Source organism: Rhinatrema bivittatum, chromosome 8 (assembly GCF_901001135.1).
Source record: "Rhinatrema bivittatum chromosome 8, aRhiBiv1.1, whole genome shotgun sequence".
NCBI lineage: Eukaryota > Metazoa > Chordata > Amphibia > Gymnophiona > Rhinatrematidae > Rhinatrema > Rhinatrema bivittatum.
Window position 1 is genome coordinate 145,566,337 of NC_042622.1, and position 13,230 is coordinate 145,579,566.

A 13,230-nucleotide genomic window follows, 5' to 3' on the forward strand; every position below is an offset into this window, starting at 1 on the left:
ACACTGTTCCTGTCTAAGCCTCAGCTCCAATCTTATCTGCATGCTGTTCCTGTCTAAGCCTTGATTCCAGCCTTACCTGCATTCTGTTCTAGTCCAAGCCTTGGTTCTAGCCTTACCAACATATCCAAGCCTTGCTTCAGCTGTACCAGGCTGTCCAGACCTTGTTCCAGCTTTGCCAGGCTGTCCAAACCTTGCTCCAACTTTACCAGACTATCTAAGCCTTGCTCCAGCCTTACCAGACTGCCCAAGCCTTGCTCTAGCCTTGCCCTGCCGCCCTGAGCCAATCCGGGGGTGGTGTTCCCCATGCTGCTCCTGGACTGGAGCCATAACAGGTCTCTTCAAGTATCTGAGATCCTACAAGGCATTCTTCAGACAGGGGAGATATGAGAATTTGTTATTGTTGGTAGGACAACAGATTAAGAGTTTTGCCAGGAAAACCTAGGTCTGCACAAAGCATAAAAAGGAGATGGGGCTGGTGAAGGGCGGAAAGGGATGGCAGTAAGTGAGTTTCTTGGGACTGGGGGTAAATGAAGGTTAGGATGGAGACTGACAGTACTGAAGAAAATACAAGATCTGGGTAGAAGTAAAAAAATGGTCAATACTTGAGAATGGCTTTGAACTTCTCTGGATAGTTAGACAAGTGATAGCAGAGTGTGGGATTATGTAACAATGTGTACATAGGAGACAGGGACAGCAATGGGGGTCCATAGTGGATATAGACAGGGAATATACGCCTCCAGATACCTGTTTAGGAAGGTAATTGTCTTCCATAAGGAATTTCTACATGGGAAATACAGTATGTATTTATTTATAAACATTTTATATTCTGCCTTAACCAAACTGGTCTCAAGGCAGATTACAATCAATTTATAGAATTCTTATAGATTAACACTTAGATTTATACAAAACATAAGGAAATTTCAGGAAGAGCGAGAGAGGGTGTTAAGCACAGGGAAAATCCAGGAAGGGTGTAAGGGAGTTTGAAAAGGTGTAGACTACAGAGAATAACTAAAGGGGACACAAGGCAAAGTGGTAGTCAGGACTGCTAGCTGCCTTGGGAGGAGGGAGTTGAAAGATGTGCTAAGTCGGGGGATAGAAGAAGCACTAGAAATGGGGAATGGATAGAAGGAGGCACCTGATGCAGGGGAAAGTTAAAAGGGGGAGCCGGGATTCTAAAGGGTGAAGGGCACAGTTCAGAAGAGAATTCAATAGTCAAGTCATAAAATGAGTCTTTGTTGCTATCTGGTTGCAGTAATCAAAGTCATTGCAGTTACGGAAAGTTTTGGTTAAATATCCAAGCCTTTGTTTTCTTTCCCTTTTCTACCTTAATTACTCCTTCAGCAAATAGATGAGGGCACTAGAAAGGGTGAAGGTTGGGATGGAGAGCTCTGCAAGAGCTTGGCAAGTCTGAAAAGGAGAAGCCAAGATATGCTGAGAAAGTTGTTTCCAAAGGTTTGGAGGAAGGTTTCTTAGGGTGATGGGACAGTGAGAGGTGAAAGGCAAAACTGAGATCTGAGAGTAGGAATGGGAAATATAGATTAAGGATAGAAACAAAGCTGAAGCCTATCTAGAAGTCAGAGATGAAGGTTTGGTGAAGGGAGGTGGGGTCATATGTAGCAAAGCATCCACAGAGCAAGACACTGAGCTTACAGAAAGATAACATGAGATAGTGGACCAGTGATGAGTACAGAAAATACTAATACATAAGGGTTAGGGATGCGAGCTTGGGAGTGAAAGAAGGGAAGGCATATATGCTAACACCAGGAGTACCTGTTGAGGAAGGCATTGCCGAAGGCATTGAGCTTGCGGAAAGGCTTCTTGGGATCCACCACGAGTGCATTGCCTGGCACCACACCCTCCACATCCCCATGCATAACAGCAATGAAGGAGTCGGTGGTGGGCTCGGGTCCGATGCGCATGCCGGGGAAGTCCTGCTCCATCAGGTGGCGGATGAAGGTGGTTTTGCCGGTGGAATACTGCCCCACTAATAGCACCATGGGTTTATTGTCAAAGTCAGCCTCCTCCAGGGCAGGAGAGTGGAAGTCATGGAAGCGGTAGTACTCCTCTAGAGGAAACAGTTTGTGGGTATACAGCTTCCGCAGCCCATCGGCCACTGTCTGGAAGAGCTCCGGTTCCTTCTTGCGCCACATATCACTATTGACCCAGTTGAACATGGTGCCAGCACCTACAAAGTAACCCTAGGGTCACCTGCTTCACTCCCTCAATATCTTGACAAACTCCCCGCCACCAATTACTATACTATATTCAACTTCAGCCCCCTCTAAGCAATATTATGCCATCAACCACTCTTCAATTACCATCTCAAAGATATCTTAGTTAGCTGTCTTCAATGACACCCACTGTCATCACCCCATGGGTTCCTCAGAACTTCCCCCCCCCCCCCCCCCACAAACAAAATCCCTATTCCATCTTAATTACTCCTTTAGCAACCCACTGTCCCCTGAAAAACTATCCCCCACCACACACACAAACAAAAGTTTTCCTTTACCCTTCCCAACTTGATTTCAAACCTTTCCTGAATTAACACGCCTCTCCTCCCTAGAATACCTCCCCAACACCCCTAATCTACCTGTGCTCTGAAACCCTGCCCTTAATAATTCCCTGCAAACCCTTTCATTAACCCTTTATTTACCCCTGGCTTCACCCCTCCCCCTTTACCACTGCCAACAGGACAGAAAACCTAAAAATAAAATGAATAATAACAGCTAACAGTTTAGAATGTTACCAAGGGTGGGAATGTTTAAAGAACCCCGAGGCCACGTGTACATCACCAACACTGCCGCGGCTGCCACTAACCACCACTGCTGCTTGACAACACCGACTGCAGCCAACCCCGGGGAGCAGCATGCCCTCTGCTTACCAGGTGGGGAAAAGCTACCTTTCCTTTTTTTTTTTGAAAGGAAGCTTTACTGATTATAGAGGTAATGATACGTCATACTGGCTGGGTTCTGATTGGCTGTCTGGGAGTTTCTTAGAACACACCCCACCAAGAGGATTGCAGAGCTGCTTTATGGGTTTTTTTCATCAACAAATTATCTTTATTGAACACATAAGAACAACCCATAGGCCAATGACGCAGACCCGCCAAGTCTCCTGCACTCACACTTGGGAAGCCTAAACTCCTGACATTTCCTGATTCTGTGCAGGTGGCCTGCAGCAGCATGTCCAGCTGATCGCAAGTCATGCTGTGCTACACTGCAGGCAAGGGAAGCATGAGACCTAATTAATGGCGATGATAAGGCACTACTCACAGTCACCAAGAGCTGCAGGGACTCCAGAGGACCATCAAAGTGAAAAAACCATGCACAAGACATTGCTGACTTTAGGTGAGGAATTCAATGATTTGAATGACATGGCCAGGACAGCAGGGCCCAGTGGGGAAGGATAGTGCCAGCCTGCAACTCGAGTATCTGAACTGCTGCTAGTTTTATTCTGCTGAGTCCCAGGCCTATTGGTTGGCATATAGAGATATAGCCTGTAACCTTGCATGGCCCGCTGCCACTCTGAGCAGAGTGGCTGCGGTTCAGGCTACCATAACTAGTGAGTTGCTCCGCTTGGAGTTGGGGGTTGGTGGGAGTGAGGAATGAAGGACTCTGCCTCCAGTGCTTTTCTTTTCTGTCCCTCTGCTGGTCGATGAATTGCTCCAAGGGGTAAAGGGGGCATAATGAAGGTAAAATTAAGAGATTATTTATTGAAACATAGAAACAGAAATGATGGCAGAAAAGGACCAAATGGTCCATCCAGTCTGCCCAGCAAACTTATGGTAGCATCAAAGGTATCAGGCTTATTGGTTAAGGGTAGTAACAGCCACATCAGCAAGTTACCTCCAATCTTATTTGTTTTCCCAGATCTTAAAATTTAGTGTCCTTGTTGGTTGCTGTCTGAATCCGATTCCCCTTTTTTTCTTTTCCCCCTACTGTTAAAGCACTGTTAAAGCACAGAGGAGTATTGGAGCAGAGAGCAATATTGGAGTTGTATCAACCATATGAAAGATTATTGGTTAAGGGTAGTAACCGCCACACCAGCAAGTTACCCCATGCACAACTGAGGCAGAGTAGCCCTTGCGCTGGAGTCCCCGCCTTTCAAAAGCCAGGCCGCAAGACAGAAGGCAGAAGTGTTCTGCCTGGTCGGAAAATACTGGACCCTGATGAAGGAGTCGAGGAAGATGGGAGAGACGTAGGGGGCCGTCCACCGCGATGTTGAGCAGATCCGCAAACCACGGGCGCCGTGACCACTCCGGAGGCCACCAGGATGACTGTCCCTTGATGGGTCTCTATTCGCCTTAGAACCTTGCCCAGTAGGGGCCACGGTGGAAAAACATAGAGGAGGAGCCGGGTCGGCCAGGGAAGAACCAGGGCGTCCACGCCTTCTGCGCTATGTTCCCGCCTTCGACTGAAGAATCGAGGGGGCCTTGGCATTGAGGCGCATTGCCATGAGATCCATCGACAGAGTCCCCCAGCGACGGATGATGAGTAGCATCGCCTCATCGGAGAGGGCCCATTCCCCGGGGTCCAGAATCTGCCGGATCAGGTAGTCCGCTTGGATGTTGTCCACCCCGGCAATGTGAGAGGCTGCCAGACGTGTGAGGAAACGCTCTGCCCAGGCCATCAGGCGAGCGGCATCGAGAGCCACCTGCCGGCTTTTGGTGCCACCTTGGCGGTTGATGTAGGCCACGGTGGTTGCGTTGTCCGAAAGGACTCGAAACGCCCGGTTCCTTAGTAGGGGGAGAAAATGCATGAGTGCCAGACAAACCGCTCTGGTCTCCAAACGATTGATCGGCCAGGAGGCTTGTTCCTTTGTCCACTGCCCCTGCGCAGAGCTCTGTTGACAGACTGCTCCCCAGCCGGTCAGACTGGCATTGGTGGTGACCACCACCCAATCCGGAATCTCGAGAGGGGAGCCTTGAGCCAGGTTCCACGGGTCCAGCCACCAACGCAAGCTGTTCCTGGCGGTCGGGGGGAGAGGGAGGACGACCTGATAGTCCTGTGACACTGGTTTCCACCGAGATAGTAGGGCTGTCTGCAAGGGACGCAAGTGTGCAAATGCCCACAGGACCAGATCTATTGCAAAGGCCATGGATCCCAATTTCTGTAGATAATCCCAAGACGTGGGTTCTGGAAGAGCAGCGAGATGCTGAATCTGTTCTCGAAGGGCTTGCGCTTTGTCTGGACGCAGGAAGACTTTGCCTTGAGCCGTGTCGAAACGGGCTCCCAGGAAGTCCAAGCACTGAGAAGGTCGGAGACTGCTCTTGTTGAAATTCACCACCCAGCCGAGGGACTGAAGGAGACAGACGACCCTGTCGACTGCAGCCTGCCCCTGTGAGAAGGTCTTTGCCCGCATGAGCCAATCGTCCAGGTAGGGGTGGACCAAGATCCCCTCCCGCCTTAACGCGGCTGCCACTACCACCATGATCTTCGTGAAGGTCCTGGGGGCGGTCGCCAGCCCGAAGGGAAGGGCCTGGAATTGGAAATGTTGGTTCAGGATCTTGAAGCGAAGGAACTTCCGGTATGTGCAGATAGGCCTCTGTCAGATCCATGCGAAAGCGGGATATCCGAAGAGCCTTGTTGACTTCTTTGAGGTCCAGGATGGGTCAAAAAGCTCCGTCCTTCTTGGGTACCACGAAGTAAATCGAATAGTGGCCCGAGCCCACCTCTCCGGAGGGGACGGGCGAGATGGCCCCAAGGTCCAGGAGCCTGTCTAGGGTCTGTTGCACCCCCAGGCGCTTGTGACTGGAGCCGCAGGGCGAGAAGATGAACCGGTCTCTTGGGATGCGTGCAAACTCCAACGCGTAGCCGTGTCTTAGAATATCCAGGACCCACTGATCCGTGGTGATGTTGGCCCACTCCCCGTAGAAGAGAGAGATGCGGCCCCCGATCCGGGGTAACGGGGAGTGGGCAGGCCTGGCATCATTGGGAAGGCTTGGACGAGGCTCCCTGCGTCAAACCCTCCCTAGGGGATCTGCGGCCACGAAAGGGACGGGGCCACGACTGAGACCTGGAGGAAGGTGTCCGGGGTCCCTGCTGTCTGGCGCCCCGATAGCGGCGCTGGGTGCGGGGACGACTCCTGAAGGAAGAGGACAGACGATACGACCGCTGACGGTCCTCGAGGAGTCAATGTACTGCATTTTCCCCTAGTGACTTGATAATCTGGTCCAGGTCATCGCCAAAGAGGAACCTGCCCTTGAATGGGAGGGAGCCCAAGCTGGATTTGGAAGAAGAGTCCGCCGCCCAGTTGCGGAGCCATAGGAGACGTCTGGCAGAGACCGCGGAGACCATGGTCCTCGCTAAAACTCGCAGAAGGTCGTGGAGAGCATCAGCCCCGTAGGCAATTACGGCTTCCAGCCGATCCGCTTGGGCCGCTTCCTCCAGCGGCAATTGCTGAGAGGTGAGGAGCTGCTGCACCCACCGGAGGCCAGCCCTCTGGGTGAGCAAGCCGCAGATTGCTGCGTGGACTCCCAGCGCCGAAACCTCAAAGACCAGCTTTCTATCCTGCAGGTCACGGAGAGCCATGCCCCCCGTGACAGGGATCGTGGTCCTTTTAGTGACCGCTGAGTCCACCTTTGGTACCTTGAGGAGGTCCAGAAAATCCTCTGGGAGGGGGTAGAGCTTGTCCATTGCGCTGCCAACCCAGAGGGAGGCCTCTAGGGTATCCCACTCTCTCACCAGGAGCTGTAGAAAAGAATCATGGATTGGGAAAGTCCGAGACAGGAGACGCAGGCCTGCCAGTAACGGGTCCCCCTTCTTACTGGACGAAACGACGGTAGGAGCCGGGGGCCCTGGTGGCTCGACAGGAGGGTTGAGGTCCAACTCCTGCAGAACGTGGGGAATGAGATCCACCAGCTCTTCTTTACGAAAGATCCGGAGAACACGAGGATCGTCACAGTCCAGATGAGAAGGCAGGAGGGGGTCGTCTGCCTGAGGCGAGGCCGGGTCTTCCCCCGGGTCCAGGAGTGGGGCCCCTCCCCCTCCCGGGGGGAGGGCAAAATGCACTCTGGACCCCCCCCCCCCCCCGAGGGTCCGGGAACTGCAACCGCTGCCTCCGCCAGGCGAGGGATCTTACAGGGAGGTGGATCCAAGACCGGGCCCCTCAGCTGTTGCATGCTCTGCAGATAGGCATTGTGCATGAGCACAACAAACTCAGCCAAAAATGTGGAGGGGCCCGGGGGGGGGGGGGCGCATGACGGGGTCCCTTGGAGGCTCCGAAGAGGGTAGGGCTGGGGCCGGATCCAGAGTCGGCAGTGACGAGTCCGCAAAATCCTCCTGCGCTCCCTCTGTCCCCGAAAACGTGCAGTCCTCCAACTCCAAGATGGCTGCCGCTCCCGCCGAAGGAGGGGGCGAGGCCGGCCCCCAAGGCTCGCGGCGCTCCGAAGAACACGGCAGCGAAATCGGCGGGGACGCTGGGCTGCTCTCCCCACCAGGGAGACACCTGAGACAAAGCCCCTCCCGCGATCCTTTTGACCCCAGGCCGCCGCAGGACGGACATCGGGCGAGACGTGGCATGATGTGGGCCCGGGGGAGTGACAACAAGCGCAGGAAGCCGGAAGCCGGGAAGCGCCGCGGGAGCAGGATCAGACCACCTCCGCTCGACTCTGTAAGCCCCCGAAGAGAGCAGTAGGGGAATGAACCTTCCCTACTGCGTCAGCCCCGGGGAATGTCACGTCGCGGGGCCGAGAGGGGGACTAGACCGCGGCGAGGTGGGGAGGGGCTGGCTCCACTAGCATCCATCCCCTACTCCAATAAGAGAACTAAACCTGTAAGGAAACAAACCCCACAGACCAAACAACTTACCCCCAGTCGAGGACAGGCAAGGGAGAGGAGGAAGAAGGCTGACGACACAGCCCTGCTGGCAAGGGGGAGGGCTCCGAGGAGCCAGAGACAGAGAATCACTGAAAAAAATTTTTTCAACTACTCTTTGAACTAGCTTGATCCAACCTGAGGGAAAAATGAAAAGAGAATGTGTGTATGGAGGATGTCCACCGAACAGGGGAAGCACCAGGTTCCCCTACTTGCATCTGCTGGAGTCAGAGAAATACTGAGGATCTAGGGAGGGTGCACGAGCTTATATGCTAGCACCCTCCGAAGTTTGCTCTGACTCCATCTGCTGGACGGGGGACATAACCCACCGTCTGGACTGATCCTGGTACGTACAGGGAACCTACATTATCTCCCTCCTCTCCGGGCAGGCGCTGGCCTGGGCATCCCCATTATGGGAGCAGAACGACTCAATGCTAAGCAAGCTAGCCAAATTCCTAATTACTTCCATAGGATCTTCAAGGAACCAGGCCAATCCTCTTCTTCTGTGGATGACCCTCCTGCATCTCTGCCAGGGATCTCAAATGGTGGGACATTGCATGATTCAGTTTTGGACCTTGGCTGCCAAGCTATGGTGGAATGAAGACAGCTTAACCGCCGAATTCTGGCAGGACAAACTCACTGGGTGAGAATTTCCTACATCCTTTGATGTGCTGATTTCCTTCTGCATCAAGACTGATGTCCATTTCTATGAGAGGGCCCAGGAGCAGGTTTATTCCTACGGAGCATTGTGTCTGGCTCCCAGATTCTAGTACCCTCCGTAGGATCCAGCAAAAGATCCTAGCCCTCCATCCACTCAGGAGGAACTTATGTAATTGGGTCACTCTCGTTTGACAGAAGAAAGATGTCAATGCCAGCTTCAAAATCTGGGCCTCTATTGTGTTGCCCCAGTGCACCAGATTAAATCTTCAATGCCTAGGGTTGGCTGGGAGGCAGTTCTAGGTAACCCTGGAAATACTTCCCTTTCTCAGACTGTCCTGTCTGTTCATCTTTAAATGGGCACTGAAGTTATCCTCGCCAAAACCTTTCTTGATGCGGGGGATGGCAGGGAATTTCATCAAAGAAAGCGTGGTACATTGTCCCGCCATTCCCATGGAGAAGCTGCACAGACCACGCACCATCTCTTCGGTTTATGGGGGAACTGCTGCCCAGGACTATCACAGCTGTTACCCGACCCATAACCTTCAGGGTGGGTTTCCTGCATCACAAACAAATCTCATTTTATTTTCTTCTAAAGTCTGTCAGCCTACTGATACTGGGCTTACCCTTGCTTCAGCAACATGACACCTAAACTGTTGCATCCAGTCTTGGAGCCTCTACAGCGTCCAGCATTGCTTCCATTCTGTTGTCCCACCTACAATCATTGCACTCTCGGATCTTGCGATAGCTTCCGGCCTTCCTCAGACCTATGTGGCCTTCCTGGATGTATGAATGCCCCATTGACCTCCAACCTGAGAAAATGCTGCCTATTGGAAGGGTATACCTGCTGTCAGTGCCAGAAACCCAGATGATGTCTGAATATATCAGGGAAAAACTGTAATGGGGTTTTATCAGCCCATCCTCATCGCCTGCATGAGCAGGATTTTTCTTTGTCAGCAAGAAGGACAGGTCCCTTAAACCCTGCATTGACTACATTGGTCTGAATTCCATTACAATCAAGAATAAATATCTGCTACCTTTCATCTCTGAATTGTTTGACTGCATTCAAGGTGCCAAGATCTTCACCAAATTGGACCTTCGTGGCGCTTATAACCTAATAAGGATTAAGGAGGGGGACGAATGGAAGACCACATTTAACATGAAGGATGGACATTATGAATATCTAGTCATGCCATTTGGACTTTCCAATGCCTGTGATGTTTCAGAACTTCATAAGCAATGTGCTTAGAGATAACCTGCAGATGTGTGTCCTGGTATACCTGGATGATATCCTACTCTTCTCTCACACTTGCACAGCGCCAGTGGTTTTGAAAAAAGAGGCTTTATGCAAAACTGGAAATATGTTCATTTGAACAGTCAGAATTACCCTTTTTACATCTCAGCCCTGACCCCAACCCATGGGACTTAAAGCTCTGAAACATTTTCTGGGGTTCACAAATTACTATTGCCAATTCATTCCCCACTACTCTTCGCTTACAGCCCCTCTCATGGCCCTCACCCACAAAGGGGCATGCCCTAAAGACCAGCCCAAGGATATAGTCTGGGTCTTTGAGCAACTCAAAGGGGTCTTTGAATACGCATCCTTCCTTCAGTACCAGGACCCGGATCTGCCCTTCTTCCTCGAGGCGGATGCCTCTTCCATTGGTGCCGGAACAGTTCTTTCGCAGGCAGCACTTAATGTAAAACTTTGGTTTTGTTCCTTTTTCTCCATAAGATTCTCACCTGTTGAGAAAAATTATATCATTGGGGACCAGGAACTTCTGGCTATCAAGGTCACTCTCAAAGAACAGCACCATCTTTTAGAAGGAGTCAAACACCCCTTCACCATTATGACTGATCATTAAAAATCTTCTCTAACTTCAGGAGGCCAAGAGGCTCCACCCCCACCAGACTCTGTGGTCTTTCTTCATCAGCAGATTAGACTTCCATCCTGCTGAGAAGAATGCCAGGGAAGATGTCCTGTCTCGCTCATTTGACCACTCTTGTACCATCACTGAACCCAAAGTTCATCTTGGACCTAGCTAAGATTCTCACTACAACCGATTTCTCCATTCCTGTTGGCAAGACGATATTACTTACACACCTTAGAGAGAAAGCCCTCAAGTGGGGCTAAGACTCTAGGCTGGGCATACACCAAGGGTTCCGGAAGACTATGAAGTTGATCTCACACCAATACTGGTGGCCCCGGATGGCCCAGGACATCAGGGGATATGTGGATACATGCCCTACCTGTGCTCGCAACAAGCCATTTCACTAGCACCCATGGGGTCTTCTCCAAACTCTACCAGTCTCGGGTAAGCTATGGCCTCATATATACACTAACTTCATATACAGACTTTCTAACATCAGAAAGCTGTATTTATTAACATTTTTTTATATTCCACTTTTTGGAATTTCAAGGTGGATTATATGCAGGTATGTTATCTGGGTCATCATAGACCACACTTCATTCTTTACCTTCACTGCCCTCAACAGCCAAACTTGCTCATCGTTTTTTCAAATAAGACTTCATTTACCTGGGGTACAGTTCACCTCAAAGTTCTGGAGGAACCTCTTGTGATTGAGGACCCAACTAGATTGGGGAACCTCCACAGGTACAGTCCAGAGCTACAGGGCAAGACAAAACTAAGCTAGAGAATCTGGCCTATACCAGCCACCTCCCCCTGCAGGTTGAGCCCTTGGGTTCTGGAGGCTGGCAGGTCTTACACAGGGGCTGAAGACTGAGGTCAGGCTGGACTGGAGCCGAGGTAAGGCTGGAACCAAAGGCAGGTGTGGAACTGGAGTCTAGAACTGGGTGCAGGGAGACATGTCACCCTGAGGCAGGCTGGGACACTGGAGCAGGACTGGAACTGAAACAAGACTGGGTCAGGAACAATAGCTGGATACTGGGACAGGACAAGACAGACAAGACAAAGACTAGACCAGACAGATAACCAAACAGCCTAAGGAGGCTCCTGAGCAAGGCAAAAGCAAATGCCTAGGGAGGCCTCTGAGCAAGGCAAAAGCAGAAAGCTTTGGAAAGCCACAGAGCAAAACCAGAGCACAAGGCTTTGGAAAGCTATAGAGCATTCAGATATGTGGGGCTAAGCAGGGAGCCGAGTAGAGTCAATGACAAGGGTTAAATCCCCTGCTGAGTCATGGGATCACAGTGGCTAATACTGGATAGAGGGTGAGAGCAGCTCCCCGAGGGCCTCTGGTGGTTGGGAGGCTACATAACATGCAGAAACACAACAGTACCCCCCCTCTTAAGCGCTCCTTCCCTGGGTCCCACTAGGAAGGAGGACTAAGAGTCTTTGAGGTGCGTGACTAGACTGGACCCCCTCCTGGGATACCTGGGGTTGCAGGGCTGGAATATTCAGAACAGGATCTGAGGCAAGCATAGAAACTGGAGCAGGGTTAGAGTTCTCTTCAGAGGTTAAGGGCAAGGTCTGGATGCTGGGTACTAGTTCCTTTTCAGGCAAGAGGGTTTTTACACAAGAGGAAAATACATTCTGAGATGGAGTGTAACACAGGATTTGATCTTAGGAAAACGTTTGTTTCAAAATTAGGCTCTGGGTAGGTAGTTGCTCTGGTAGACTGAGACTCTACTACAAGATCTGGGCTGGAAGTAAGCTATACTCATGAAGTAATCTTTAAAACTTCCTTTACATGGTCAGACTTAAAGCAGGCTGAACCAGGCTTCTGGCAGAAAAAGTGCAAGTTACCAACATGGAGGCTTGAGCTCCAATAAGCTTATAAATAGGCACAGCTGGAATTTCAGGCTTCAAGGCAGGCTTCCAGTATTAACAGAGTAGAAACCCCAGAGGCAGTAGAACAGAATCTTACCACTTCTAGAACAAGCACTGATTCTACAGGTAAGTCAACCAGAGCTGGGGATGGAATGCAGGCAGGTGTGTCCAGTAACCTGGGGAAATCAAAGGTCAAATTGGTCATAGGAGAAGCTGAAACACAAGGAACAGTTAATAAAACTGGTATCTCTGGAACTGAATAGTTTTCTTTGTCATGCTTTTCCTCCATAGAGTTCTGCACAGAGATACTTTCAGGAAATGTCAGAGCAGATGTTCTAGGAGCATAGTGAAACCGCTTTTCTTTTTCTAAAGTCTGATGCTGTGAATTAACTCTCGTGCAATACAGAGGGCGCTGAATGGTTGTTGATTGAAGCCACAATGGAATCAGGTTTCAGCTGCTTCCTTCTTACTTCTAACATGAAAATTGGAGTCCTCCAATAAAGAATATAGCTTTTTAACTTGATTACAGTTTTTCTCTGTTTTGCTGCAGCTGAACTACATGGTGATCTAAAAGGTTCTGGGAGTGCACATTAGACAAAAACAAGGTGGGAACTGGCCCTTCTTGTAAGGTTTTCTCCTCGTTTTTAAGTGCACACCAACAGAGGCTAAAGGGAGGGTATACTGTAGCAGTCCTCATCTCTAATCTGAAGTGCCTCCAGTGTAGCCTCTGGCGTTGTGCTGCATCCCAGGAGCATGGCTGAACTTCCTGCAGTTTCTGAGCCCCTTTTATAGGGCCTGCTGGCTGAACTTCCTGTAACACGCACAGGTGACTTTCCATTCTGTCTAATATAAAAGGAAATTCAGAGCTACCTTCCAGTGTCTTTACAATAGGTTTCCTGCTTGTTCTGCAGTGCCACTTGCTACAGTGCGTTCCTGCACTGCTTTGATCCAGGCTTGCCCTCTCCTATCTGTTGTGTTTCTCCCCATAGGTTGATTTCTTGTTACCTTGA

The 13,230-nt window shown here is 50.7% G+C and overlaps 1 protein-coding gene and 1 long non-coding RNA gene across 3 annotated transcripts in view; both read right to left on the minus strand.

Moving 5' to 3' along the window:
- LOC115096470 (EH domain-containing protein 1-like) overlaps positions 1–2,359 on the minus strand; it is an 82,625-nt gene extending 80,266 nt beyond the window's left edge. For both annotated transcript variants that reach the window (XM_029611114.1, XM_029611115.1), the window contains exon 1: positions 1,771–2,359. In XM_029611114.1, the coding sequence (XP_029466974.1) occupies positions 1,771–2,174 (404 nt within the window). In that variant the 5' untranslated portion in view covers positions 2,175–2,359. The remainder of the gene's footprint in view (positions 1–1,770) is intronic.
- A 7,450-nt stretch (positions 2,360–9,809) lies between these two features.
- On the minus strand, positions 9,810–12,730 carry LOC115096472. The gene is made up of 3 exons (XR_003858083.1): positions 12,318–12,730; positions 11,199–11,341; positions 9,810–10,214 (listed from the first exon to the last, which is right to left on the minus strand). It is a non-coding gene; the product is annotated as an uncharacterized LOC115096472 (long non-coding RNA).
- Between the last annotated feature and the right edge of the window lie 500 nt (positions 12,731–13,230).